General features: G+C 35.2%; 1 protein-coding gene across 4 annotated transcripts in view; it reads right to left on the reverse strand.

Moving 5' to 3' along the window:
* LOC149796134 (adhesion G protein-coupled receptor G2-like) overlaps positions 1-27,228 on the reverse strand; it is a 201,031-nt gene that overhangs the window by 6,164 nt on the left and 167,639 nt on the right. For all 4 annotated transcript variants that reach the window (XM_089966048.1, XM_089966047.1, XM_089966050.1 and 1 more), the window contains 10 exons: positions 25,137-25,339; positions 21,052-21,192; positions 14,333-14,427; positions 13,476-13,635; positions 12,695-12,922; positions 7,177-7,216; positions 6,603-6,700; positions 5,152-5,276; positions 3,994-4,265; positions 1,865-1,934 (listed from right to left, as the gene is read on the reverse strand). In XM_089966048.1, coding sequence (XP_089822174.1) covers positions 1,865-1,934; positions 3,994-4,265; positions 5,152-5,276; positions 6,603-6,700; positions 7,177-7,216; positions 12,695-12,922; positions 13,476-13,635; positions 14,333-14,427; positions 21,052-21,192; positions 25,137-25,339 — 1,432 coding nt within the window. The remainder of the gene's footprint in view (positions 1-1,864; positions 1,935-3,993; positions 4,266-5,151; positions 5,277-6,602; positions 6,701-7,176; positions 7,217-12,694; positions 12,923-13,475; positions 13,636-14,332; positions 14,428-21,051; positions 21,193-25,136; positions 25,340-27,228) is intronic.

Below are 27,228 nucleotides of genomic sequence, written 5' to 3' on the forward strand. Positions count from 1 at the left end.
AGTTTATTGATACACTGAAGTACGCTATCAGCACACGACGGAGAGCTACTTTTTGACACAGCTGGCACCTCCGAGTTATTTATCGTTTACATACACTACTGAATACACCTACTATACTTTTGTGGAATTTTGTTTTCAATTCTGCTTTAAAATCACTTATGAACAGGGCCAGACAGTTTGAAGTTGCAGTAGAATCATTCACTAAATGACGACAGTAATCACTGATGCTTTGAAACTATATTATCTGTATGATAAACAATGTGAGGGGGACTATTCCTATCAAACAACGTGAATTTGTCAACAGCAAAGTCAAAAACAATTTTGAGTTTAGAGCAAAAACCGAGGTTAGAGCATAAACAGCTTATCCACTTGATTTGCATTACTTCTTTCCATTATGTACTGGTGATAAATGGACATTGTATAATGTTACTTTTAACACCAACACACCAATTCACCATATAAAAAATTCTGACAAACACATAAAATGTCCAACCACCGCTGTGTAATTCAACAGATACAATCTAAAAACTCAGCATACGATTTAGAACTTTCAGGACAATCAATGTGATTTAACATGTTAAATTGAAACTCTCGACATCTGACATTAAAATTTCAAAACCGCCGTGTAATTCAGAAGCCACAATCTAAAAACTCGACATTAGACATCGAATTTTCAACCAGCGCTGTGTAATTCAACAGATAAAATCTAAATATTCAACATATGAAATGGAACTTTCAACATAACCACCGCCGTGTAATTCAAACGACTCAATCTAAAATCTAGACAGAAAATATATCTTTCGACCAATACTGTTTAATTCAACAGATACAATCTCAAATCTCGACCTGGAAAATGGAACTCTAAGAACAAGCATTTTTGATACAACATTTGCAATTGGAATTTTGAATATATGACATCAAAATTTCAACGGCAACGTTCTGATTGGACCAGCTTTTGTCCGCTACGGCTCCTCAAGGCAGGAGCGTGCTAGATCCACACACTTTGGCTCATCGTCTTGTTTTATTAGCCGTGTTTAGGTTAGGGTAAAAGAAGTCAATATCCTGACCGTTGATAAAGTTCACTTTTTTGTGTGCCTTTTCGGTAGCCCTACCGATTGGGCGTTGAATAATGCATTGCACAGAGGTTGATCAGACGTCAAGGTTGACGATTGAAGAGAGTTTTCAAACTGTGTTAAGGAAAATGAGATAACTGGGATTTGTCTTCTTGTTCTATGCCGATCGGCTTTGAAACAATGTTTCTTTTTCACTGCCATTTACATTGAAGTAAAGATGAGTGTAATCCCAGGTCGCTAAATATAAAGCATAGTGTAATATGGAGCGCCAAGGGGGAATTAAGCAAATAATGATGGTCCATCGCAACATAAACGTGACGACTACGAGTATAACGTGATGTCGCCACGTCAAAAACAAAAGACGGTTGTAGTATCAATGAGGCAGAACGGCCGTGAGAACGTGTAATAGTTCTTTTCTTTCCAAAACAATTAAATGAAGAAATATTTCCATCAGAACAGCCAGTGCATGTTGAAATCACTAATGTATATGAATACTGCCAACAAACAAATGTCCTGAAAAACGGCACAAAAATCCGGAGTAGCTGCCTCAAGTCTGTTCGGCGATGGCGGCCATTTTGAATTACAATGATGATGGTTATTATTTCTCTCTGCTATATATCATATAAGTTAGAGATACTAATATCTTTTCTACTTTGGTAATGTATGTTTGGTATTTCCATTCCATTGATTCATTAAGTGTGTTGGTGATTGGTTTTTCGATGTTTTCAGGTTGGAGCTGATGGATTAAGTGTAATGTATTTATTGCTTTACAAGTGTATGTGGTTACTTACAGTTCTGATTTTGTACTGTAGTTGTCGATATCTACAGCCGCAATGATTATTACAATTACAGCTGGTACGCCTGGAAACAAAATAAAACAAATTTACTATATTTGCATATGGTCTCGATACAAATGGACTGATATCTCGTCTCAACAGACACGTTTTTCATTAGGAGAAAGACGACTGAGGAGACTGGTTCAATTCGTTACAAAGAAAAATAGTCATAAACATTATGGTATAACATGCTAATCAACAAACAGAAGAAATTAACTACAATAAATTCAACAGGCAGAAGTACTGAGACTGTATCAAACACGCAGCCATTCGATGACAAACATATATTGGCAACAAAAGGAGAAATAGTCCAGACATATCTGTAGCCACATATATTGCAAGAGCATGGTTTGTACGTGACCACCATGCATTGTATTTCAAACATGATGCGTTGTACTTCACATTCATATTTACTGACTAATGCAACAAATAAACGATAAGATAGAACGACTTCTGATTTTTGTCGTTTCAAAAGAGTTGAAGACAGCTTTATTAGTTAATTAACAAAGCTGATCTTCTTGTTACAAGCAGGACATACAAGATCGTGGAATATATACAGAGAGAGGGAATCTCACACGCGTAGTAATCTTATATTACATTTCATTTTAAACTCTTTAAATACTCTCCAGCTTTTGTTCGCCAGCACTGACAAAAGCTGAAAATTATTCAACTAGTTTAATAAATTTATTACTAAACCATTACCATTTCAAATTATGTTTATCATATAATTTTATTTTAATGAAAATAGTATGGAGAGAAAGAAGAAATCATTTCATTTATTCTAGCTCAGATACTGAATGTTTCAAGTGTTGCGCGTGATTCAATTGTTGCGCGTGAAAAAGGTCCCAGGCGCTAGTTGAGTTAACGGTGCCCAGTTCTATAACCAATAACAATTGAAAGTATTATAATTCAAGAGTTGATGAGTATAGTAATTCCAGATTTATTGTATTTGTGACCGGATATCTGCAGTATTATATTAGATTTTGAAGAATGCGGTGGTTAGATCATTTTTGTGTTAGTTCGGAGACTGGTATTTGTCCACATTCTTCTCGAACCAGAGGTGAGTTTATTTACCTCTGTAGGTCCACATTTAAACCATTCTTGTCATAGGATTGGGTGCCAATTATAGAAATTCGGACCAACATAACCCAACCATCTATTTGATGCCCGATACCCTGAGTTTATTTTTGTAAAGTTGAAATGAGAATACTGCGTAAGAATTTCATGGCTTTGTTAAGACCTATGAGACCCACATAAAATGATATAACTATGGAATAAATTTAAATCTAAATCGTACTCAATGACCTTTAATTTCCAATGAAATCTATACAAGGTTAAAATATACGGTCCAATCAATTTTCATTGTATAAAATGTTCCTAATCGTATATGGAAATTAAAAAATGTGCACAAAGTAGTAATATAAGGTAAATGCCGGTTTTCAGTTTGTCAGGAAGGAGACGTCCTGGCTTAAATTTGTATACATTTTACCTGGTAATTCTAGAACGTGGTAGTTTTCCAAGCTACACATAACAGCGTTGTATTCATTGACTCTGTGAGCGAGTACAAGCTACATGTGAACGAAAACCAAGGACAGCATGCGCAATATCTAAATATCTCGCCTAACGGAGACGGTGATGTCGAGTTTCTCACTTGACTCGATGAATTTATCTTATCCTAGGGGCAGAAAACTTCAAATGTGACGTATGTGACGTCATTCCATTGATATTTTCTTTACGTTCATAGGATGATGTCAGTTGATTTGATGAAATTGACGTCATCTATGCGCATGTAACGCGGAGATTGTATACAACTTCTCATATTCTGCAATATTTACCCCCGAAATTTAATTCCTGTGGTGGTCGTGAAAAATAATCCACCATAAGTGTAGGGACAGGATAAGAAAGTCTCACCATCGGGAAATAAGATTTGCTCTCATGGGACTCGGCAAGCTTCGCCTCTGTAACAAATCTTGGCCATTCTGAACAGATTTTCCTATCTTTGCTAGAAGCACTGGGAAGATTCTGTTACAATACGTTGAATAAAAATATTTTTAATGTAGGTTAAATAGTCAATAAAGATTTACCCCATGCAAAAATGCATCTCTTCAGCATGAAGTACCCTGAGTCTGTGGAAAAGACCTTGATGAGTGCTTGGTACATATTTACGGCTTCTACAAACATCCAACACAGCGTGCTTAATATAAAGTAGTGAAGCACTATGGCTACCGCAATACAGAGCTGGCTTCCGCTGGCAGATTTAGAGCTTTCAGAACCGAGCATAAAAGCTCCATTCATAAGAACCATGGACGTACAAAGATTCAGGAGGATTTTACCCGACTTCTCTCGATTCAAGCACCTGTTAAAATAATGTGCATATATGTTTATACATATTAAATATTTTGATTACTTTGTGATGTTGTCTGTGGAAAATGTTACAAGTGATGGATCAATACATTTCCTTCCTTTTGCGAGCGATTATTAATAATACAACTACGGTATTATTTCTGCAAACTGCTATTTGCAAGTTATACGGAATGATAAAGAATGCTACACATATCTTAAAGCAATAAAGTTCTGAACAACTATACATTTCCATTTTCTAAAGGAAGTCGTGAATATATATATATATATATATATATATATATATATATATATATATATATATATATATATATATACTGTTCCAAATTCCGAAATGGAAACTTGCAAAATGAGGATTTATTTCAATCCGTAAATCCTCATCTATTGAAAATGGTTGTGGAATTCAAGAAGTTAAATTTCCCTTGTAAAATAAATGATATTATAATTGTATCATGACTCAGCATAGTAGGTCTGTATGCTGCAAGGAGTGAAACATGGATGCATCGTGTACGACGGGTATGGTACCTCGTACGGACACTAAATTCATGATCAGCATTATGTAACTTTCAGATATTTGCAATATTTAGAACTGGATCAACAGAGTAAAATCATTATGAACAAAATGATTTTTTCATGTTAGAATAAAATGAATAGCTTCAAAAGCAATATACATTTCAATAGTTAAAATATGTCCTTTCTATACTGCAATTTAATTAATAATTCCTTCAGTTCTGCAACTGAGAAAATTATGCCTAGTTTGTATCCATTGAAAAATTACATTGTTTATAGAAGTATTTTGCTCCAAATATATAACTGTGAAATTCTTATCCTATTCATTTTTTATGCTGCATATATTTACAATTTAGTACCATCAGGCATACCTGAACATGGAGTAGGTGACAACTGTAATAACCAGACCTATCATTGATATCCCACATCCAACGTACGAAAGAAAGGTGATGATTTTCTCATGCTCTTGTGGCAATGAAAAGCCCGGAGTAGGATCCTATAAAAATAATAAATAATGAGGAATTTTATATCCTAGTGATTCTATGGTCATAGGCAATTAGATGAAACCTTAATTATTCCTTGAATAATACTGAAGTAATTGCTTTCCTTGATATCGCCAAACGTTCATACAATTACCATGATACTTTGCAACCATTGATCGTTAGGAAAGAAACTAATCCTAAATGTTATATTATACTGCTAGTAACACACAAGTTGAAGAGCTTAACTACAAAAAGATCAGTTCGTTTCCATAACCGTTAAATTTCGAATAATAATTATTGCAACTTATTAGATAATATTTGTTTCTGTTCACTGTTTAAGAGACGTGCTTATGACGAAATTCAATCATGGTCAGCATTATGTAAACCGTGATAAAGAAAAGTGAAAGTTGCATAAATCTATGAAGCATGACCCCTTGTGACAAACATGTATTGAGAGAGAGAGAGAGAGAGAGAGAGAGAGAGAGAGAGAAAGAGAGAGAGGGAGGGAGGGAGGGTTTTGGTATAGTAGTAAGAATTCGAGATAACTAAGCCATTAATATAAGGGATACATCAACATTCAAAATCAAATTTAAAAAATTGCTCGACCAGCAAGACATGGAGGTATTTTACAAACTGAATAAAGGTTACTAGACAACTCATCTCTTTAATGTATCAGCATCTCTTATGGTCGTATACACGGACATAGTTATAATAGGTTGCTGTAGATCTGCATCCTAAATGATACTAAATTTATTCTTATATAGCTTTCGAGCTGCACGTATGATTTGAAAATCTTTGAAAGTCATCTTAACAGAACTCTATTACTGAAACACCAAAACGTATCCAAAGACCATTCTTATTCTTGTTTCTACCTGTTGAGAGTACCTAGGTGTTTTGTCAATATTTATGGTAAAACCAAAACATTTGAAATAGTGATATAAAAGAAGTAAAGCGGACATACGACGTTTCTCTGAACTATCAAGAGCAAGTGATGTATCGTAAGCATACTGAGGTAGAACATATAATATATTAGCTTACATAAGACATTGTTATTATAACGTATATGCAGTAGCTTCGCAAATTTGATACTTTGTAGTCTGTGTCTCAATATTATAGCAAAAACATTAAATCTGATCTCCTTTACAAGAAACACACAAAAATATTAATTGTTTATTCATTTTTTTAAGATTTAAAAAAAAAAAATATCTGAAGTTTGGATGCTCAAGCAATTTTGTAACCTTGACTTTCATTGTTTCTACATAGAATGTGAAAATACAAACACAGTATTGATCCATTACTCTCAACATTCCATGGAATCGAAATAAGAAAGTGATATTTACCAGAAGTATTGAGAAAGCTGTCAAATGGTTTGAATGACACCGTGTATAATTGGCCCCTCTGTGAACCGTATTCACTCCATCTGTTGACCAGCTTCTCTCTTTGAAAACAAAAACAAAAAAAAAAACAGTTCAGAAATGTATTCAACATAAACCATAATAAAAATGTTGGTCGTAAATATCTTATTAAGGAACAAATTGTTTGAGAGCACAATCCTGTATTGGTAGGAAATTTTCACAAATGACATTTGTTAAGTATTACACTGTAAAAAGTCTTTATATTATTAAAAATAAAGCGATTCATTCATTTGGAATACTTGTTAAACATATGAATATAGATTTGTGTTGTTGTTGTTGTTGTGGGGTTTGACGCCATTTCCACCGACCCACGAGAAGCTACTGGCAAACTTTCTGACATACCCGCATTAGCCGAATCCGAGACTCGAACCCACGCAGACAGAGGTGAGATGGCAGTGATTCGTAACGGAGAGCGCTTTAGACCACTTTGCCACTCGGGGCCCCGAATATAGATTTAAAGAAATATTAAAGATGGTAGTTGTAAATAAGTCCTACTTACTTTCAGTATCCCAAAAGACACATGTGTGATTTTTGTTGTCCTGAAAGAGAAAAAGTTAAAAATTCTCCTGAGAACATAATTGCGGAATGCAATAAAATAATTATAAAATAAGCCATATTCTCATAAAAAAGATTCGCATTTAAAAAATAACGCTTTGAATGTATAAAAATTTCACATATTAGAGGAATAGCAAATGCTGAGTAAATTTGAACTCTATTTCACTCAGTTATTTTGGATTGTACTTTAACAAGAATTCTGAGTCACAATTTAACTTAAATGCAAAAGGGAACACGCAGCAAATATTTATTAGATACACGTCTATACAAGGTAGAGTTATTCTCTTTATCTGTGTTCTTTTCTGAGAAAGAAAAATTGCTTTCGCCAGTCTACGATGAAAGAGTATTTAGTGTTTTGGCAGTTCGATCTCGGATTATAAGGTTGATTTAGTCAGTAAATATCAATACTTTCATGAAGTTTTCCCAATGATGCTATTTGACTAGACGTTCTGCCAATTTAATTAAACGTTCTGCCAATTTAATTAAATGTTCTGCCAATTTAATTAAACGTTCTGCCAATTTAACTAGACGTTCTACCAATGTTTTAGGGAGATATACTTTCGGTCAAGCTGATATCGAAATATTTCAATAAAATGCATGTACTGGCAATTTGTATCTTCATTTTTAATAATTTGTTCCACTCGCATTACGCCATTTTACTAAAAATAAATAAGTCTTTTGAATCCTGGTCAAAATCTCTCAACAGCAAAAATTATTGGATATAATTTAAAATTAGGCTGCACAATGCCAATCTAAACTCACGATATCAACAGAAGTAATGTTGAGTAACTTGATTTAAATTCAAAACTGAATGTTGAAAGACCAAAGTGTCGACAGATGACAACTTGTCTGTTTTGATTAAATCATTCAAGCAGACAGTTTAATTACACATGCCGGAAATGTTATGTTGATATTGACTCCATTGACCTCTCGGTCACGTGGTCTTAACATACTTCTGGTGATCTAATTGGACGATCTGACAAAACTTTGCGAACATAGCGTTATAAAATACGTCTTAATAATAAAGGTAAAATGTAACAAAAATGTAGCTTTCGGAAGGGAATACATTTCCTAGAGAGATATGAGTGTCTCTTATCACACTCGATAGTAAAACTACACAAAATGTCGCGTCGTGAATGGATAGAACTTCATACATACATTCTTTCATAGTTTAATACCTTAAAAAGTATTAAAGGAAAGGATGCCAGTTCTGGTGACTATATAAAGTTGCTAATGGCACTGGCAAATAACTTGGTAACCATTCAATGACTCACTCTACTCTCTGTGGCCGATAACACTCCTTATAATAAAGGTCCATGAACACTTGGACAAAATTTCCCAGAGGTTTGTGATTCTCTGGTGAAATGGAAAATCTTTACTATGAGAATGACACTAGGAATGAAACGCAGACTCAAATTTAAGTTTCAAACGATTTTTGAACAGTCACAAAATCATTCAGCAGTAAACAGGTGATGTACTTTCTTATAATGACTCGCGGACTTGATATTACAGTGATAGTGTTGATTTTGACAAATATTATAGTTTGTTATCTACAAATATCAAAGATATCAAGTAAACAGATTATAATAATTTATTGTTTTTTGTTAGACTTAGAAATATTGTCTAACACTGAATAATATTCAACTGGGTTACGTTCACACTGAGTCTAGAGAAACACTCAATGGCTATACCAATAATAACTAACAGTCTGTGTAGAAAGCCTTGAGAAACACTCAATAGCTATACCAGTAATAACTAACAGCCTGTGTAGAAAGCCTTGAGAAACACTCAACAGCTATACCAGTAATAACTAACAGCATGTATACAAAGCCTTCAGGCACACCCAATGGCTTTACCAATAATAACTAACAGCATGTGTACAAAGCCTTGAGAAGCACTCAACAGCTTTACCAATAATAACTAACAGCATGTATACAAAGCCTTGAGAAGCACTCAATAGCTGTACCAATAATAACTAACAGCATGTATACAAAGCCTTGAGAAGCACTCAATAGCTGTACCAATAATAACTAACAGCATGTATACAAAGCCTTGAGAAGCACTCAATAGCTGTACCAATAATAACTAACAGCATGTATACAAAGCCTTGAGAAACACTCAATAGCTATACCAATAATAACTAACAGAACGTGTACAAAGCCCTGAGAAACACTCAACAGCTATACCAATAATAACTAAGAGCATGTACACAAAGCCTTGAAAAGCACTCAATAGCTGTACCAATAATAACTAACAGCATGTACACAAAGCCTTGAGGAACACGCAGTAGCTATAATAATAACTAACAGCATATGTACAAAGCCTTGAGAAGTACTCAATAGCTATACCAGTAATAACTAACAGCATGTGTACAAAGCCCTGAGAAACACTCAATAGCTATACCAATAATAACTAACAGCATGTACACAAAGCCTTGAGAAACACCCAATGGCTTTACCAATAATAACTAACAGCATGTGTACAAAGCCTTGAGAAGCACTCAATAGCTATACCAGGCCGTTTTATTCTACCGCGAAATGCTGCGGAATTCTACGCCTAGCAAGGAAATTTCTGTCGCTCGCTGGGTATCAACCGCAAGGATAGATTCTGTAAACACTCGCTCGCAGGGGCAACTATACTTTACTACTGATAACAACAAAACCACATCTTAATTAATAATTGTGATTAAAAACCTTTTTTATACAGTGTATTAGCCAAGTGTACATACAACTAATATAGGTCTCAATGGTTATATTATTGTTTTGTTTGAAAGTTCTGGCTCTGTGGTCAAAAACTAAGTGAGAGAAAGAATCTAAACCAACACGTTTTGTAAAAGAAAGCAGCTTACAGCATTATGAAGTGAATCGAACATAATCCTGATGAAGTTCTATGAAAGTCCAAAAGAATGAAAAGTTCCTTCTAGAACGCTTTTGAATAATTTACAATAGTTATCGGAATAATAGTATAGTCCAAAACAATAGCACATTCTGTTCTCCCTGAGCAGTCCAAGAACAAATGTATTTATAGATCTTATGTAATTTTACGTTCTTAATATTCATAAAACAGACACTAGTCACGTAGGCAAAATCTAACTGAAAATAATCTGTACAATTTGCAGCCATTATATTAAAAAAAATTGATAAAATCAAATACCAATAGTTACAAAACTATAGACCGCTCCGTTGGCCTAGTGGTTAGAGAGTCCGCCTCGGATGCGGGGGTCGTGGGTTCGATCCCCGGTTTGAGTCATACCAAAGACTTACAAAATGACACTAACCGCTGCCTCGTTTTGTGCTCAGCATTAAGAGGTTAGTGTTAGGACTGGTCGGCCTCGTGTCAAGAGCTACATGTCTACGGCATGATGCCCCAGTGCTAGACGTCACAATAAACTGTCACACTGCAGACATCGTAGCGATATGACCGAAAAATTGTTAAAGCTACGTTAAAAATCCAATTCACACACACACACACACACACACACACACACACACACACAACTAAAGATATACATCTTAAGAATGGATAATACCGTAAGTAACCATTAAATGTCATAGACCGGAAAACGAGGCTGATACAAAGGATGGAGCTAAACATTGATTCACTGCATACCATCATGTATTTAAAGCGTTTAAAGGATGATTTATGATCAGTTCATATGCGAATTTGGACTGTAAACGGTAATTATACCAACCATCGTTTGGCATGAGATACCTGTAGGTATTAATGAAGAGATAAATATTGACCGTACATGTAGCCCTATCTCTACAACCATCTGATTTTAAAATACCATACATTCGTTTTTAAACCCTGTATCAAAAATCATATTTATTATGTGGCAGGCATCATTTAATGATGGTGATATTACAAACTACATTTGATCAAACCTACCTTGGGCGAATGGCCTCGTTCATACATAACCATCCGTAGGGACGAGGTAGTCATTGCAATAATTAAAATTGGTCATACGTATTTAACCCACACCTACGTATTCATTCCTATCATATTAAAGGGTGAAGACCTATCACTCCTAACATATTAAAGGGTGAAGACATATCACTCCTAACATATTAAAGGGTGAAGACCTATCACTCCTAACATACTAAAGGGTGAAGACCTATCATCCCTAACATATTAAAGGGTGAAGACCTATCACCCCTAACACCCCTAACATATTAAAGGTTGAAGACCTGTCACTCCTAACATATTAAAGGGTGAAGACCTATCACTCCTAACATATTAAAGGGCGAAGACCTATCACCCCTAACATATTAAAGGGTGAAGACCTGTCACTCCTAACATATTAAAGGGTGAAGACCTATCACTCCTAACATATTAAAGGGCGAAGACCTATCACCCCTAACATATTAAAGGGTGAAGACCTATCACTCCTAACATATTAAAAGTTGAAGACCTACCTGAGGGTATTTCTTGCGATGAACCATTCACCATGACGTACTTTATGATAGACTGTTCGGTCTCCAACTTACGATTGTTAATACAACGTTCAGCACATGAAGGAGTTTTGATATGGTAAATGTGTCTTGATTTTAAATTTCTTGAAGGATGCTGACATGTATTTTAAAATATAGCTTGTGTGCAACCCTATTTCCTTTGAATTCTTTTAACCAACATATGTATTATTAAACACGCTAATTTAACTTTGATCTAATTAAGCTTTATATACACCATTACATTCTCTTTGATCGGAAACCTTCGTATCGTATTCTCATTATCTATCTCATCATTGTGATATTGTACTTTTATCGCTCGTAAGTAGTAAACCTTTTCGATACATAAATTTGTATCATTTGAGGCACCATAACGTCTTAAAGTGCAGGTGCGCCATAAAATCGACAGTCTAACAAAACAACAATCCAAACAACCGAATTCTGACAACACCCACCCACATCTGTTTTACTACCTAGAGCTTTACGATTAACGAACTTCATTTAAATTTTAGAAAAGAAAAACAAACAAAAAGAAACAAATATTTTGAGGCCCTTTCGATGCCATAGAAGCTGCCATAGGACTGTTTAGAAGAGAAACCAATGAACTTGGTTGAAACCACTGACGATGGACTGGTAAACACCTTGTCTTGCGCTTTGTGGAACTGTGTTTTGAATCTGGTGCTAATGAGGTACAAAGTGGAGGCATTACTGCTGTGCTATCCGCGTACCTTGTTTCCATGGTACAATTTATAGTTATTGCGATGCAATTTCTATTTTGTCTTGCACATATACGCAAGTTTAGTTTAGTCTAGTGGTTGTTGCAAAGCTATGGTAAATTCAAAGTCGATTACAAAAACGTAAAGACTACCCATATTTTTGTTTAGCACACACATAATGGTTTAAATGTTTTACTTTGACTGTTTTCATTTGCAAGCACTTCTCACTGTTTTAGGTACGTTAATATGAACAGTTATCTAAACGAATGTTTCAAAAAGTACACAAAAAGAAATTTACCTCTATATTCTTGACCAAAATATCGATAGGAGATGTCAAGTTTTTCAGTGGCTTCCCTTTGACGATTGCAGAAACCACCCATTGTTTCATGACTACGTCCTGCGGCGGAGCGTTATTCTCAGGAATGAAGAAAGAAGAAGTTCTAAACGTTATGAACTGGAGTCTGTGACCATCCTCAGTCTCTGCCCCGGCCAGAGCCTCTTTGGGTAAAGTAAGACGCACCCCGTGCTGTGTGGATAGATACATTCCCATATATAATAAACGTATCCAAAGCCTGACACTGGTTATGCAACAGTATATAATGATACATATTTGGTAGCAAATATAAATTTAAATAGACGCCAATGATGTCTGGTGCATTTATGTCTTGAGTAACGAATGACTAAACACAGAACAGTTCGAGAGAAACCGAGTCTCAACCAACCAAATAATCAGGTTTTCTTTCTCAACCAAGCGCCACAATCTGATATTTTAATTGGCAAACAGTTTTCACGTCTATAGGTGAGTTTGGAGTATTATGTTCAACTTCAGTTTTATCAGTCCTAGATCAAATTCCGTCCCACTTGTTGTCTTATTCATTGTTTTTGTCTATTGAGTCGCGTTAATCTTATGGTACCATTCATTAGGAATGAATACCTTACTGGACCTGTATCAGCGGCGTCTCGCGAACGGTTCAGTGCAGAAGCACTTATTCTGTTCAAATTAAGACACGTGTGCAGTTTTGATGACTTGTTTCGTTCTTATGTAATTTTCTAGACAGCTGGTGACTGTGTCAACTTACCTTATTTGCTTTATTTGGTTCTGGAAGTTGCGGTTCATACGTATACGGTTGTTCGGTACCCTTTAAATGCACCACATGAAGATCAATGTTTTTCGTTGTGATGTGAGTTGTATTATTTGTTTTTACTCTTGAGGTATATTCATCAAGTAACCACAGCAGCCTGAAATATATCACAAATGTTCGGTTTTATAGCCAGTTATTAATTTATTGTAATTGTAATATCTTCTTATCCACATCTCAATGCTATCATAATACAAATGAAAGTTTAAACACTTTAAAACTTTGCAAATATAAATTTAGTCAGTATCGGACTTTCTCATCCTTTATCTGTTTTCTGAATATAGTTTATGAGCATACAGTTGTTCCTCGCTAAAATAAATTTTGCTATCATAATTCTCGAGTATAATACAACAAACGGACACTTCGGAACACAAAATCAAAATTTACTAACTATAACATACGTCGTAATGGTGAAGACTTTCCTTTAATGTACACTTCGGGTGAACCCTAAATTGTTCCTTACAGCATAGAACTGCTTCAATATCAGACTAAGTTTCCAGATTAGCGATACAATTTCTATTCCTTATGCTAATTTTAGTTTACTTGGAATATTTCTGTACCACTATACAACTAAGTTTATACAATTGAGTTTCTGTACATGCTGCCTTTATACCAAAAAAAATGCCAGTTCCATGTTTACTCCTGAAGAAAAGTATGGAATACGAATTTATGGTTGTCTACAGAATCAGATTTAATCGCTTGTTGAGAATCGGGGAAATGATAAAAAGGATAGCATTTGTTCATTGAATATCATTATTGATTACCCCATCTCCCACGTACATTTGTTATTTATCTACCTTTCACTAGAATGGTTCTTGAAATTGCTTTCCAAAAGAACTGATTCGTTTGCTTTCAGTAGATTTCCAACCACGTTGGTCATTATTTCCGCTATCTGAAATGAAAGATGATCATTTTATATATATCTATACTCTGCATGACATATAAGGATTTTGTAAAGGAAAGTACTACGAAGGCGGTTATTTTCCCCTAACGCATCATGCGCCGGCAGATCTGGGTCTGTGCAGTTTGCAGTGGGACTAGTCTTATAAGCATGTACATACGGTATGATCTGTTTATGACGAAAAGTTGTTTTTGCTCTTTACCGTCCTTCTTCGGAGTGATCTAAGGCTTCTGACAGAATATAGAAGACTAACTGATCACATATCACGGACATAATACAACGAGAAAATATATCCTTTCTTTTCATCATAAGTCTTTTGATGAAAATTCCATGACATAATATCATCTGTTCTGGAGGAGTAACACATGATTTTCAAGACATGGCATGCATATTAGATGCACAACTGGCATCATTTTCAAGTAGGTCCAGCTAAATTACCGTCAGTCGATTGGTGAAAACTCCATGTTGATATACTATCTATTTTGAAGGAGTTGAGTTAAAAATATCTCCATGATAGCTACCATTATGACGATATTTTGGGTGGTTCAGTTTCATTTAGGACCAAATATACATTATAATAAGTCTTTCAATGAAAATTAAAAATTGGTATAACCATCAATTCAAGAAGAGTACCGATAATAATAAGATTTTCAGTATGGTTGCCGTGGCGGCCATATTGACGTCAGAGCGGCACTGCAAACCGCCTGTTGATATGACCGTCCATTCAGAAGGAGCAGCAATAACAAAGAGTTTCAAGATGGCCGCTTTGACGTCCATATTAGAAGTATGAGCAGTATCAATTGCATTTATGTATTAATTCATAAGGGAATAACATATGCGTAAATTTGTATGGCACTTCTAAATATAATTTTGAAGAAGTGGCGATAATAAATTTGTGCTAACGGACCACCCCATAACGGACGGATACATGTATAACAGACCATCCCATAACGGACGGATAGATGTATAACAGACCATCCCATAACGGACGGATAGATGGATAACAGACCATCCCATGACGGACGGATAAATATATAACAGACCATCCCGTGACGGACGGATAAATATATAACAGACCATCCCATATACTATTCTAGTATAAGACAAGATGAGCTAACAAAACAGCAACTGCTATACATGTGATTACTGATGTTCAAAAAACATCAGGCAGATGCCTGACCAACATGCAATTTTCACTTGTCAACGATCAATTGAGACGCAAGTCAACAAAATCGAGATTATATAATTATGCGTAGAAGTAGAAATACCTTTACTGGTCAACATTTAGAGCAATGTGGGGTTGTTTTTTCTTGAACGTGTGGATAAACATCTGTGAACCAGGATGAATTTGCACAATATAAAATATTAGAATTATAGAATTAATTTTAATTTATCCTCGAATATGAATTATAGGTATGTCACAAAAACAAGTGGCAACAATTATTTGCTTACATTTATGCTTACAAGTTAATCATATTCCATTTGGTATAAAGAATTATTTCTAACGAATAATTTTACTCCGATTTCAGTTAACTGTTTACCTTTTACGACATGATATACTTCATCAACTGTTTTCCGAACTGATCACATCCTCAAGCTGTCACTTCACACAAGACAATTAACTATATACATGTATATAATTGACAGGAGAATGAGTGGGGAAAGTCCAATATCTTCACCAATAATACCGTAGTTGTTGCATTGTAGTCAAAGTAAAATCCACTGTAGAGTATAAACAAGAGTCCCTCGATGGGACTGACGCTCTGATGGCTGTAAAGAACTTCCAGGAATTCAATGTTAGACCATTTAATTTTTCCTTTTAACTGCCGAGTGTTGAAACCAAATTTGATATTCAGTGATAAAAAGATAGTCAAATTAGCTACTTTGGTGGACATATTTATTGGATGTCAACTTGGCACCATTTTTATTTAGGACCAGTAAGGCATCATAAGAAGTCTTCTACCTGAGACTCCATGTTGATATGACTTACTACTTTGAAGGAGCAATAACAAAAAGACTTTTAAGATGGATGCCTCGGTGGCTTTATTCGATATCAGAGTGGCATTATCCCCATTTAGTACCAACTAAACAACATAATACGTTTTGTGCTTTTTTGTGAACCGACAATGTCGATATGACATATGACCAGCCATCTAGGAAAAGTAGTGGTACCAAGATTTCAAGATGGACATTATGGTAGTCCTATTATAAGTGAGATAGGCGCATTTTTCATTTATAACCATCCAGACATCATAAGGAGCACTTCAATGAAACCCATGTTGATATGACCATCCATTCAGGAGGAGGAGTGATAATGTTTTGAAGATGGCCACTATGGTGGCCATATTGGATATCAGACCGATATCACTTTAATTTTGGACCAGTTATACATCATGAAAAGTTTTATTTTAAGAACTCAATGGCAATATTACTTTTCAATCGGGGGATTGGCAATCCCAAGATTTTCAAGATGGCAACTGTGGCGGCTATACTAATAATCAGGGCGTGACCATTCTCATTTAGGACCAACACAACTTCATATGAAGTCTTGTAGCGAAAACCGCATACTGATAGGATCATATATTCAGCTGGGGCTGCGAGAAATCGATCTAGACTTTCGCTGTGGCAGCATAGTGACCATTGGATCCACACCGCTTTCATTTTGGCCCAAATAGACATCATTAAGAAGTATTTTAATGAAAACACCAGTGTTGATATGACAATCGATTCAGGAGAAGTAGTAAATACAAACTATTGAAGATGTCCACTGTATCGGCTGTATTGAATATCAGATTGGTACCATTCATTTAGAACCAGCTAGGCATTATAAGAAGTCTTCTAATGAAAACCCCGTGTCAATGTGACTTTCCATTAGGGAGGAGTAACGATTACACTATTTCCAATATGGCCGCTGTGGTTGCTATTTTGGACTTGACATCGGCGCCCAGTTTATTTAGGACCAACTAGACGTGATGTAAAGTCTTTTGGTGAAAACCCCATGTTTTTATGACTAATCTTTGAAAAAGAGTAGCGATAACAAGAGGTTAAAGATGACCACTGTGTCGACCATGTTAGGCGTCCAAGTGGCACCATTATTATGTCTCACTGGATAGATTTGTAATTTGACACCTCCCTAATTTTTAAGGTAGAAGGCATGAACCTAATTATCACAAGCCTAGCATTTATAAATTCACACAGAAGCTAAATCTGTAATGTGGTTGAGATTTACTTTGAGTTAGGCTTGGAAATGGGTTGTCTTGTTGGTGACTGCCTGTCACAGTTAGACGAGCATTGGAGATCAAATGCGTAACTTGGGCTGCAAATGAGCAGCCGACATGGCTTACGTATTTACCTGTGACTGCTACAGAGGTAAATATCTGAAAATCTTGATGGCTGAGGGGTGATGAAAAGCATGCTAATTTGTTATAGTAATAGTGAACGTTATTCATGCATAAGGCACATACTGATTCTTTTAGCTGCCTTGTCACAGGAAAATATCCAAAATAGCTCTTTGCTGTCAAAAATGAATGCAAAATTTAGGGGTTGGTGACAGTGTTGGTTCAGTATAAAAGCCACCAGTTGCATTAGGAATTAACCTGATTGCCGCAGTCAAAATCTCACATGTATGCTTTCTACAAAAATCATTAGTTTGTTTTTATCTTCAGTGTAAAATTATTCTCATTTTTCTGCAATAGGTCATTGTCGGATGAAAATTCACCACATAAACTGTCCAGTGAGACCATTAAGACCAAGAGAAGATGGGAATCATGTGGTGTGTGTGTGTGTGTGTGTGTGTGTGTGTGAATTTTCATGGTAATAACAAAAAGAATATTAAATGGAATACTACATCGCCTGAAGCTGTCAAGAATGAAGCAAAATTATACCAATATGACTGTTCATATTTTCAAGTGTATTTCGAAAATGAAAACTATTAGGCAGTATTAAGATATGCAATAGCTAAAAAATGCATTATATTTATCGAGAATATAATCTATTCCTATTTATGAAGAAAGTTATTGGTCTAACCTGACATCATGGTGTATTAATTGTGTGAACGTATTAATATTTCACATGAATGTTACCTACTGCTATTAACCGAGGTGCACTGTTCTGTATAGAGAGTCAAAGAGTTTAAATTGCAATTAATTGCTTTCTCTAATCCGTTTTTAAGACGCTGTTAGTTATCTCCTGTTCTTTACAGATTGTTAAAAGTCATTTAAAGGTTCTTTAACGCTAGACAGATTGTCGATAGTCATATAAAAGCCATGTAACACAGCTTGTCAATAGTCATATAAAGGCCATGTGACACTATAGAGATTGTCTATAGTCATATAAAGGCTCTCTAACACTAGAGAGATTTTCGAAAGTCATATAAAAGCCATGTAGCACAAATTGTCAACAGTCATATAAAGGCCCTATGACACTATAGAGATTGTCTATAGTCATATAAAGATCCTGTGTCACTCTAGAGATTGTCGATAGTCATATAAACGCCCTGTGACACTGTAGAGATTGTCGATAGGCATATAAAGACCATGTGACACAGATTATCGATAGTCATATACAGACCATGTGACACAGATTGTCGAAAGTCATAAAAGGTGATGTGATACTATATAAATTGTCAATAGTCATGTAATGACCATGCGACTCAGATTGCAGATAGTCATATAAAGACCCTGTGTTACTATAGAGATTGTAGATAATCATGTAAAGACCCTGTGTCACTATAGAGATTGTAGATAATCATGTAAAGACCCTGTGTCACTATAGAGATTATCCATAGTCATATAAAGACCATCGATAATCATGTAAGGGGGAGCTCACCAGTTATTATGTACTTTTGAGAGAGTGACGTATGTAAGGTGAAGTTGTTTGCATTTAAAACATGCGCAAAGGAGAGACTGTTGGCATACCTGTATGCTACATTAATGTAATCTGGATGATATTTCTTTGGATAGTGTACTTTTGGAAATTGTACATGATCTAAGCACACTGCTAACTAAAATGACTGCTCCCTTGTGCTACAAAATCAGCCTGAATTAGTCATAAGTACACTATCCATAGCAGCTATCAAAATAGGGAAAATGAATTTTGCCAGACTAAATAATACCAGCTTCTGAAAGTGCAATGAATAAATTAACAAATAAATAAAATGTAAAAAAAAGTTATCGGCTCTTTTTTATACAGTTTACATCTGACGTTCGGGAAGTGAAAATGGCCAAGTGGAGCTAGCTCTTTTTTGAAAGGTGCACATCTTGAGTAAGGCCAAGCTGTATACTCTATAACCCATATTACACCCATCAATCATACACCAAAGTAAAGGGAATTAAAGGTTCTTCAAACTATACCTAAGATATACAAGATCTTTTTTTAATAGCCAGTATAACCAGTGAGGAAAACCGGAGAAATTCCTTTTCTTTAAAATGCTAACCCTATGCAAAATACGAAACTGTAGAGCGCCACCTTAAAACAAATATAAAAAGGTATGGAATTATTTTTTATTTATTTTCATATCATTATGTAAGATGTTCTGAATAAAATGATACATTCATATTGATATTAAGCATAAAAATAAGCTAATTATGCTCATTTTGCTCTTACTTACATAATTTCCCATGAGGCATGTTTGTGTGAGTAGTGACTTTAATTATGGGGAAATTAGAAGTCTTAGAAGTAAATTGTAAAAACATAGAGCTGATAACTTTTTTTTACATTTTATATATTTGCTAATTTATTCATTGCACTTTCAGAAGTTCGTATTGTCTAGTCTGGCAAAATTCATTTTCCCTATTATAATAGCTGCTAAAGATAGTGTACTTTTGACTAATTCTGGCTGATTCTTTAGCACAAGGGAGCAGTCATTTTAGTTAGCTGTGTGCTTAGATCATTTACCATTTCCATAAGTACAATATCCAATGACATTTCAGACACAGTACATGAATGTATCATAGAGGTATGCCAACATTCTCTCCATTGTGCATGTTGAAAATGTAAACAACTTCACTTTATACCCACCACATTCTCATCAGTTCATAATATCTGTAGAGCGCCACCATAATGGCCATGTGACACAGATTTTCGATAGTAATACAAAGACCATGCGACACAGATTGTCGATAGTCATATAAAGGCCATGTAACACAGATTGTCGATAGTTATATAAGGGTCCCGTGAGACTATAGGCATTCGTCTTTCTTAATCCAGTTATATCTATAAACTGATTGATATCAATGTGCAGACAAAATAAAACCATGGTAATACCTCTATTTTAACTCTAAATATTTTAATATGCAGATTTTATGCACCAACCTCGATGTTCATGTTAAAGGGAATGTCATGTTTCCACACGTAGACATTTTGCATTGGGCTATTTGTTTTTGCAGCGGCTGATGTTATCATAAACACATGAAAGGTTTTGAAGTCTTACCTATGTTACGGCTATATTAAAGGGGCTGAATGCAACTTAAATGGCATGTCTACTAATGGGTTTCAGCGGTTTTAAATTTAGTCTCAGATCACAGGCACATAATTACACTATTTTCGACAGATTAATTTGTTTACATGATCTTCCAGATAATATATTTTGTGTTCGAAAATAATATACGTATTTACCTTGACGTTATCAAATGAGAAAATAAAGAGTTCCTCTAGTGCGGTAGTAATGTTGGCTACTTGCTCTGAGCCCAGGAATGCGGCCTCACCACTCATTGACATCAACGACTGGAGTATCGACGTAGCCTCGGTTTCATCGAGCTATAACAATAGATAAAACAAAACAAAAAGAGTCACATGGAAGGGACTGGCTCTCTACAAGGTGAATTTTTTTTCTTCGAAGAATTACAGATAAGACCATTTTTTCCTTTTAAATGCTGCGTCTTCAACTATCTTTGATACTTGTAAGCGATAAGATGAATTTCAAATTAGTTGCTGTAGTGGATATATTGAATGTCAAATTGGCACCAATTAGACATCATTAAAAGTCTTTTGATGAAAACGCCATATCAAAATGATCATTCTTTCAGGGGGAGAAGTGACAAAGTAACTAAGACAGTCGTCGTGACAACCATACGACGTACAACACAACTGGCACCATTTACATTTAGGAACAACTAGGTATCATAAGAAGGCTATGGGTGAAAACCCCATGTTGATATAGCCATTCATTTGGGAAGAGTAGAGATAACTATATTTAAAAATACATATCATGGTGGCCATATTGAGGGCTAGTCGTTTGTATTTCAGACCATCAAGACGCTATAAAAAGTCATCTGATGCAAATTCCATGTCAAAATGACTTTCCATTTTAGACAAGTAGTGACAGTATGACTTTCAAGATGGCCACATGCTGGAAGTCTGGTCAGCACCGTTTTAATTTAAGCTCAACAGTACGTTGTAAGACGTCTCTTAGTACAATTCTGAACTGATATAAGCATTCATTAAAGAGAATTAGTGACAACATGATTTTCAAGATAGCCAACGTTACAGTAATTTTAGACATCAGATCGGAACTTTTTATTTAGGACTAACTAGACATCATACAAAGTTTTCTGGTAAATATACCATGTCAATATGACCTTCCATTCAGGAGAAGTGTCCACAAAAGATGGCTTCTGTGACATCCATACTGGACGTGCGATCGGCATCATTTTCATTTAGGACCAAGTAGACATCATAAGGAGTCTGTTAGTGAAAAACGCATGTTGGTACGACCCTCCATTCAGTAGGAGTAATGATAAAATTTTCAAGATGGTCGTTGTATGGCGGCCATGTTGAATCTCAGATCGGCACCGTTTTCTTTTAAGACATGCTGGAAATCATGAGACGTTCTTTGGTGAAAACTCCACGTCAATATGACTTTATTTTCAGGTGGAGTTGTGATAAGATTTTCAATATTGGTTCCGCGGCGACTATATTGGAAGTCCGAGGGCAACATTTTCATTTGCGACCAGCTAGACATCATAAGAAATCTGTTGTGAAAACCCCATCTTGATGTGACCATTCATGCAGAAGAAGTAGCATTAATAAAAATGTCAAGATCGCTGCCGTGGCGGCCATATTGAAAGTCCAAGCAGCACCAGTTTCAATAACAATAGATGAATGCATGTGTAAAGACGAAAGACCAGCTCATCAGCTCTTCAGGTCTATGACCGGTAGAGCTAAAAAGCCATCTTTTAATCAATGTAACAAAAACTACAGACGATCAAACTATAGTCAATTAAACAAATAAACAAAAAGAAAACACACTTTTTCGGCTGACAGATTTAGATGCATTTATTTTTCTTTTATTTGTAAAATGTCGACGTCCTGTGAAGAAATCATAAATAAATCGTTGTTTTGCCGTTAAAAGATAATGATGTAAAAGATTTTTTAATAGTAATTATGGATATGTATTTAATACAACTGATCATTTAGATACAGTGTTAATAAAATATATAGGTTAAAATGTGTGGATCTTTTTGACGAAAGATGTACTTTGTTAGAACAAGCAACATACATTCATTAAACACTAAAATTATAATCCAAATCATAATATTTTTATTTTCTACACAAGAGTTAGTTGCGGCATGATGACAAAGGCTATAAACAATGTTTGCTCTTTTTCACCTGGGAATTGACCAAATAACATCCATATTCAACAAGTTTATTTAAGACTGACAGATGACTGACACTGAGTGTCGCACCTGTTTCAGTACTGAAGTAATGTGTGCTACATCTGGTGAGAAAGGAAATGGCGTTCAACATTAGTTTCCAATCGATGATATTTTAAATGTGAATAGTAACAATGGTATTTGTACAGTCCATGACAATATGTCAGAGAATTTCATTCTGTGAACTTCGCAGAATGCAACACAAGAGGTTGTAAATTCACGTGGATCGGTGCCAGATATTGTCCAGGAAACAGGCCATTTGTTTCCCCTTATCAAGATGTTATAGATATCCCTCTTCTTAGAAAATGAATGTGTGATGAACCTTCTTCATAATAAGAATGGTGGATTGACGGATAGCTTTAAAACAAGCACCATAAAACCTTTTGATAAAACGAGACTTTTTATCCAGTCGTTCAGTTCCTGTAAACAGATCGAGTTGTCTGGAGTGACTTAAAGTATGAATTTGACGGAAGTAAAAATCTAATTAGACCTAGAACTAAACAGTCTTGTCTTCCAATTTCAGATCATATCGAAAGCAAGATAATACAATTAAAAAATATATTTGAAGAGAAATGAAAAGGATAATAATTGAATCGTCATCCAGGAAATGCAAACAGTCATACCCATTCTAGAATATCTAGATGTAAAGCTAGGTAAATTACTGGCAACCATTCCATTTTTTTATTTTCATTATTGCCCTAACAAACATTTGACAGATTACCCTAAGATACGATTTTGACAAGTTGACCTAACATACTATTTTAATTATGTGCCCAACCATGTCATTTTGAAAAGTTTCTATAACACATTATTTGAATTATCTGCCCAACCATGGCATTCTGACTAGTTGCCTAAAAGCTTAATTAATAGATAACAAATGTCACAATATAAACAAGTCATGTTCAAAAGCATTGAAGCAAAGCAACATGAAATAGCCCTAACAGTCTTTACTGCCGTTAGCCACCACGAAGAACACTAATAGAGAAACTTTACACAGGCGGTAAAATGCCATAAACGGTACTAATGTAACATAGCGAAAAGCAAAAACCAACAAAACTCATTTTTCGACTCTCTTTCAGAGTTTAAGTCTATAGATTACAGACTCGTCTTCTATCCTGTTCTTCATGGAGGAGAAAGGACAGAAACATTAACCCAAATTTATATTCAGGGTTTTACTATTTGCTTTATATGTATCGTCGGTTGGAGACAATAGATAAGCTCCCATAAAACAAAACCTGTGATCACGCTTTGTTACATATGAGCGTAATACCGAGGTAGTGCTATGTGTCGGTTTATTAGAAGTTCTGGTTTAAGAAACTGGAAAACATCAAACTCAGATTCCTGTATCGGAAAATATCACTTAATATGTTTCTTTTTTCCTTTCAAAACTGGAAAATATAAAACTCAGATTCCTGTATCGGAATATAGCACTTGATATATTTCTTTTTTCATTTAATATTGTGACATTAACAGTAGCGCCATAAAATTAGAGTAACTTTAAGCCGTCCAAACAGTTAAACTATTCATGAATGATTCTCACACAAAAGTCCATCAATGAGACATAGACGGTAACTAAAATGTCACGGGTTACTAGAAAATGCCAATTTAACTTTTAAATGTATGGAAATATATTCATGTTGCCTAAATATTTAGAATAATAAATATTAGCTCATATACCGACTCAACATTTCAAGAAGAGACCAAAATTTTTACAATCTGACATTTTTTACATAAGAAAATGACACGTCTTTAAAATATTACTATATGTACAAGTAAGTCTATGATTTTTTCATATGGCATTGGTACTTCTACATTATATACACTTTCCTTAAGGCAATACAATAAAAAGAATAGGCTTGAATGTATAATAGTATAGTATAGTATAGTATAGTATAGTATAGTATAGTATAGTATAGTATAGTATAGTATAGTATAGTATAGGATAGTATAGGATAGTATAGTATAATATAATATAATATAATACAATATAATATAATATAATATAATATAATATAATATAAGTAGTCCGCGAGTATTAGAGGAGCTAACCTCTTTACACTCCTGTGTGTTTGGACTTATCCATACAGCCTCACCGGATGGGGACAAAACACAGGATCGGTTACCGTATCCGCGACTAAAGTAGGTCAGGGGTCCATAGGGGCAGGGATAGACTGCGCTATCGCCTATGTGTGTCCGGGGCCACAAGTAAACCCCTGTTTTGTCTGTAATTATCTTCTCTTCTCTGCAATACGCTGTAAAATATCAATGGGGATCGTCTTTAAATATAGGCAGTAAGTAAAACAGAACGTGAATGGCACAACTGTACCACTGTTGTGGACAAGTCCAATGTAGACCCTTCCTGTTCACGGTGTGGCACTTTCGGGATTGTAAAGGCGGAGAATAAAATCACGTAGGCTTTTCACTATTAAAAAGAAATTCTAGAAACAGCTGCAAGTTAATTCTTTAAAAGAGATCAAACATACATACCAGTAGCATAATAAAACAGGTCCTTGATACATCGATCAAGACATTATACATAATGTGTCATTTTAACGTTACGATTCACTGTTTATTTTAAAATATTTTGCCCAAAACGCAAAGATAAACTGTAAGACATTAATACGAAGCCCAACAACTGAAAGACACTGCGTGCAATTTAATAGTAAAACAGGAGACCCACGAAGGGACTGACGCTGATCTGGGACGAAATTAATTTTAGTGAATTCAATATAAGACCATTTCTTCATTTTATTTGTCAAGTGTTGGAATTATCTCGGATATTTTTTAGCAATAACAAGATGTTCACTTAGCTAATGCGATACACATATTGTCAGCTTAACACCATTTTCTTTAGGACAAAGTAGATATCATTGGAAGCCTTTCAGTGAAATCCCTATGTCACAATTATCATTTTCATTCAGGAAGTAGTGAAAACAAGATATTTAAGACAGTGGTCGTTTCAGCCATAATGGATGTACGACTGACGCCACTTTCATTTAGGACTAGCCATGTATCATAAAAGGTAATTAGTGAAAACCCAAGTTGATATATTCATCCATTTGGAGAGGATTAGATATAACACTATTTTTAAGATCAGAGCTTTCCATTCATCAGGAGCAATAACAGGATTTTCAAGATGGCTGCGGTGACGGTCATAGTGGACTTCAAATCGGCACCATTGTTATTTAATACTAACTGGACGTCATGAAAAAAAGTATTTGCTAAGTACCCCACGTGAATATGACTTTCTGTTAAAGTCTTGATAACGGAACTTTGAGATGGCTGCATTGGCATCATTTTTATTTACGATCATCTAGATATCATAAAACTTATTTTAGTGAAAATCCCATGCTGATACGACCTTCCGTTCAGGAAGAATAATGATAACACGATTTTCAAGACAGCTGCCGTGACGGTCATATTAGACGTCAAATCGACACCATTTTTATGTAGCGCCAAAGAATATTTATTGGAAGTATTTGTAGTGAAGACCACATGTTGATAAGAGCATCCATGCATGAAGAGTAGCGATAACAAAATGTTTAAGATTGCTGATGTGACAGCCTTATTGGACGACGGATCAGCACCTTTTTCAGTTAGGACAAATTCGACACCATATAAAGTTTTCTGATGAGCAGCCCGTGCTGACATGATCATCTTTTCAGGATGACAACAGCTTCAACATGGACACTGTGGCGGCCATATTGGTGTCAGATTGTCATCATTTTCATTTAGAACAACTATAAGTCATAAGAAGTCATTTAGTTAAAACCCCATGTTGATATTACAATCCAGGAGGAGTAACGATAACACGATTTTCAACATGGCTGCCATGGAAACCATACTGGATGTCCAAGCAGCAATATTTTCATCATGAACCAACTAAACCATCTGATGGATGTGTGCGTAAAGTTTCAAAGCAATCTTCCACTTTAGGAGGTGGATAGATAATACACGTTGTTTAACGACAGACGGACGGACGGACAACAGAAAATATCTCAAGAGTTAAAAACTGACAAAATAAATCCATATTCCCTCCAAAAAATTCGCATTTAAAAAAGAACAATTTAAATGCATCGGAATTTCACATTTTAGAAGAAAAGCAGATACTTAGAACCTCTGAACTCTAACTGCATCCAGT

The sequence above is a fragment of the Sinohyriopsis cumingii genome, chromosome 7 (assembly GCF_028554795.1).
Source record: "Sinohyriopsis cumingii isolate HCF-2022 chromosome 7, ASM2855479v2, whole genome shotgun sequence".
NCBI lineage: Eukaryota > Metazoa > Mollusca > Bivalvia > Unionida > Unionidae > Sinohyriopsis > Sinohyriopsis cumingii.